The 2,724-nt window shown below is 37.1% G+C and overlaps 1 protein-coding gene across 1 annotated transcript; it reads left to right on the top strand.

Annotated features, from left to right (window-relative positions):
- Nucleotides 1-1,004: 1,004 nt before the first annotated feature.
- On the top strand, nt 1,005-2,402 carry LOC110676206 (nucleolin-like). The gene is made up of 2 exons (XM_021843171.1): nt 1,005-1,399; nt 1,460-2,402. The coding sequence occupies exon 2, from the start codon at nt 1,642-1,644 to the stop codon at nt 2,377-2,379; it is 738 nt and encodes a 245-aa protein (XP_021698863.1). The 5' UTR covers nt 1,005-1,399; nt 1,460-1,641; the 3' UTR covers nt 2,380-2,402.
- The last annotated feature ends 322 nt before the right edge of the window (nt 2,403-2,724 follow it).

The raw sequence follows: 2,724 nt of genomic DNA on the forward strand, positions 1-2,724 counted from the left end.
AGGATCCTGATTGATAGTATAAGAATCTCTTTCAAACTCATGCAACAATCTTACCCAAAATATCGTGAATAATCTACCACAGAATTTTCGGACCTTCAAAGAATAATGCTTAGGATTGCACATTCAAAGGCCAGAAAAGTACCTAATATTTTTAACAAATCAATGAATTTGATTAAACGCCTGTGTTTGGGCAAATGTACTGCTCTATTTTTTTAGTAGCGAATCTCAAATGTAGATGTCCTAAGAGTAAGATCCATCGATGTATCAATAAAGTTGAGAAGTTTCCACACCTTCGCTATGACGGTTGATTTTAACACCTTTCGTAATTAATCGAAACACAACGTTGGAAAAAAAAATTTATCTCTTGCGCGATCACCCTGATTGAAAGTCTATGGAATCCTGTTGAATATTATGTGAGAATTCTGCCCATGTGAAAGTCCAGAATTCTTTAGTGAAAGATTTTGTGAAGAGCTTCCATTTTTTTATAGTCATGCTAAACTCAGGTTTTCTATAATCAGCCTCAGTCAGTTTTATGTGTAGAACACTTACAACAGTTATTGCAACTCCAATCGATAGTTTCTGATATCTATCTGCAAATCATCCAGAAATTTTTGAAATTTGAAAGTACGATTTTGTATAATGTAAAATTTGTCTTTGAAAATCACAATTTTCTCATCATAATAATCTTTCAACATTCTAAGACAATACATTTTTCGTAGAAAATCTCTGATGACTCTATAAGAGATAATAGATATAAACAAAATATATAACTGCTAAACATAAGAAATGGAAATTTGCGTTCTTGGGCAAAGTTATTACAAATCGATTTTTCTAAAACATTATATAACATTGTATAGGTGTACCTTGAGGGTCAACCTTAATCCATATCTGTCTTTCAACAGAAACTTTCTCCCAGATACTATGAATCTAACACTGTCTTAGGCACAAACATTTTTGTCTTCCTAAAAATATATAACTTTGAGATCAATAATGTAATAAAATATAACCATACATCACAAAAATAGCTTCCATCGTTTTTGCATACGTGCAAATTTCTCAGTAGCTTAAATTGTACAGTACAACACGACACCGTCCATAATTACTTGCGTACATCCAACCACTCATTTAGTAATTGGCATTGTGCATAATTGATGATCAAATTTTTCTTCCCCAATTGCCAATACCTCGTGGAACAATTACTGCTTTTATGTCCCGTCCAACAGAATCGAACGGTGTAGTAGTAATGACTCCGAGAACGTCGATAGCGTCGAGATTGCTGACAATTATGACGGTAGTTTTGAAACCGATAATATACTTCCTCCGGAACAACAACATCCAGAAGCTATAACAAATGCCTTCGAGCGAGATGCGAGCGTTCTTTCGCCGGATGGGGATGAAGGTGGGCTTTCATCTGGAAATAATTTATGGAAATTTTCCACTAATTGACTTCTTTTCACAGCTCTACAGGATGCATTGTTGAACGAGCTGGAAGACGATATTCAACAGTATGAGGCGGAACAGCAGCGACAAAACAGAATTCATCATTTTTCTTTCAAGCTGAATTCAGCAGCGCTCAGTATCATCGAAGAAAGAACTGACGACGACAGCAGTGTCAATCAACAATCACCAGAGAGGGCTGCCATGGAAGAAAGTACGATTCAAAAGCTCACTAATTTGGAGGGAGATGAAGAAATACACCAGGAAGGTGAAGTGGCTTTCCCGGTTGACTCTGAAGGAAATGAAGCTTCAGAAAATGTCCAAGATGATGAAGTTACTGATGAAAATCCAGTTCCAGTTGATGATGAAGATGATTCCAGTGAGCGCAGTTTAAAAGGCTTCGAAGACGTTGAACAGTTGCTGAATAAGATGCCACCGGTAACGAGGTTAAGAACGCTAACACGATTTCGATCATTCGATTACCCAAGAGGCGGAATTGAAGATGATGAGGAAAGCGACGAAGAACACGAGGAACAAATAAAAAATCCACCGAAGAAATTCAACCTGAAAGACTTTAAAGGTAAAATGCAATCAGAGAGTAAATTGAACATTTCAGAAGCAGACGACGACGAGGGTGGAGAAGATGTAGACGAGAAAGAGGAGGCCGGGAACGATGATACTTGTGTGCCTGATGAGCCGGAAGAAAACTTCGATTTGGAAGCAGCCATCGACGAGGTGCTGACGGAAACATCTCCCGAGGTGCAGAAAACGAAATGGAAAATGCTCATACGTACCTTGCGCAAGATTCCCTATCGAGCCAATTCATTCGATTTATTTAGTGAAAACGATGAGGATGTCCTGGAGATTTTATTTGAGCAAAGAAGAAAGGAAATGTTTACGAACGCTGACGGAGAGTCGAACGAATCCGTAGACGATTCGTAAATGTTGCACTTGCAGCGTGCAGGGCAATCAAACAGAAAAAGGTTTCACGCTTTTTATTTTCTTTTATTGAATCGGCTATTCCTACAAGTACACGTATTTACACAGCATTGAGTATTCCACAAAAACCGATTCAGGTCACAACATTGACTGTTTATTGTGTGTTATAAAAATAATATATACAATAATTAATAGTAATATCTCCAATAAAAGGAAAAAGTAATAACTCAGAAAAAAAAAACAATGATTTAGTTCCGAAAAAAGTCCGTAACGATTTCCTCTCTGCCGTTTTATAGTATGATTAGTTGATACGGTTTTTGTATGAATCGTCACACTATACGAGCTCCA

Source organism: Aedes aegypti, chromosome 2 (assembly GCF_002204515.2).
Source record: "Aedes aegypti strain LVP_AGWG chromosome 2, AaegL5.0 Primary Assembly, whole genome shotgun sequence".
Taxonomy (NCBI): Eukaryota; Metazoa; Arthropoda; class Insecta; order Diptera; family Culicidae; genus Aedes; species Aedes aegypti.

Excerpts from the sequence above, each read along its gene's own strand:
- LOC110676206 (XM_021843171.1), top strand. The coding sequence starts at position 1,642 with ATGGAAGAAAGTACGATTCAAAAGCTCACTAATTTGGAGGGAGATGAA.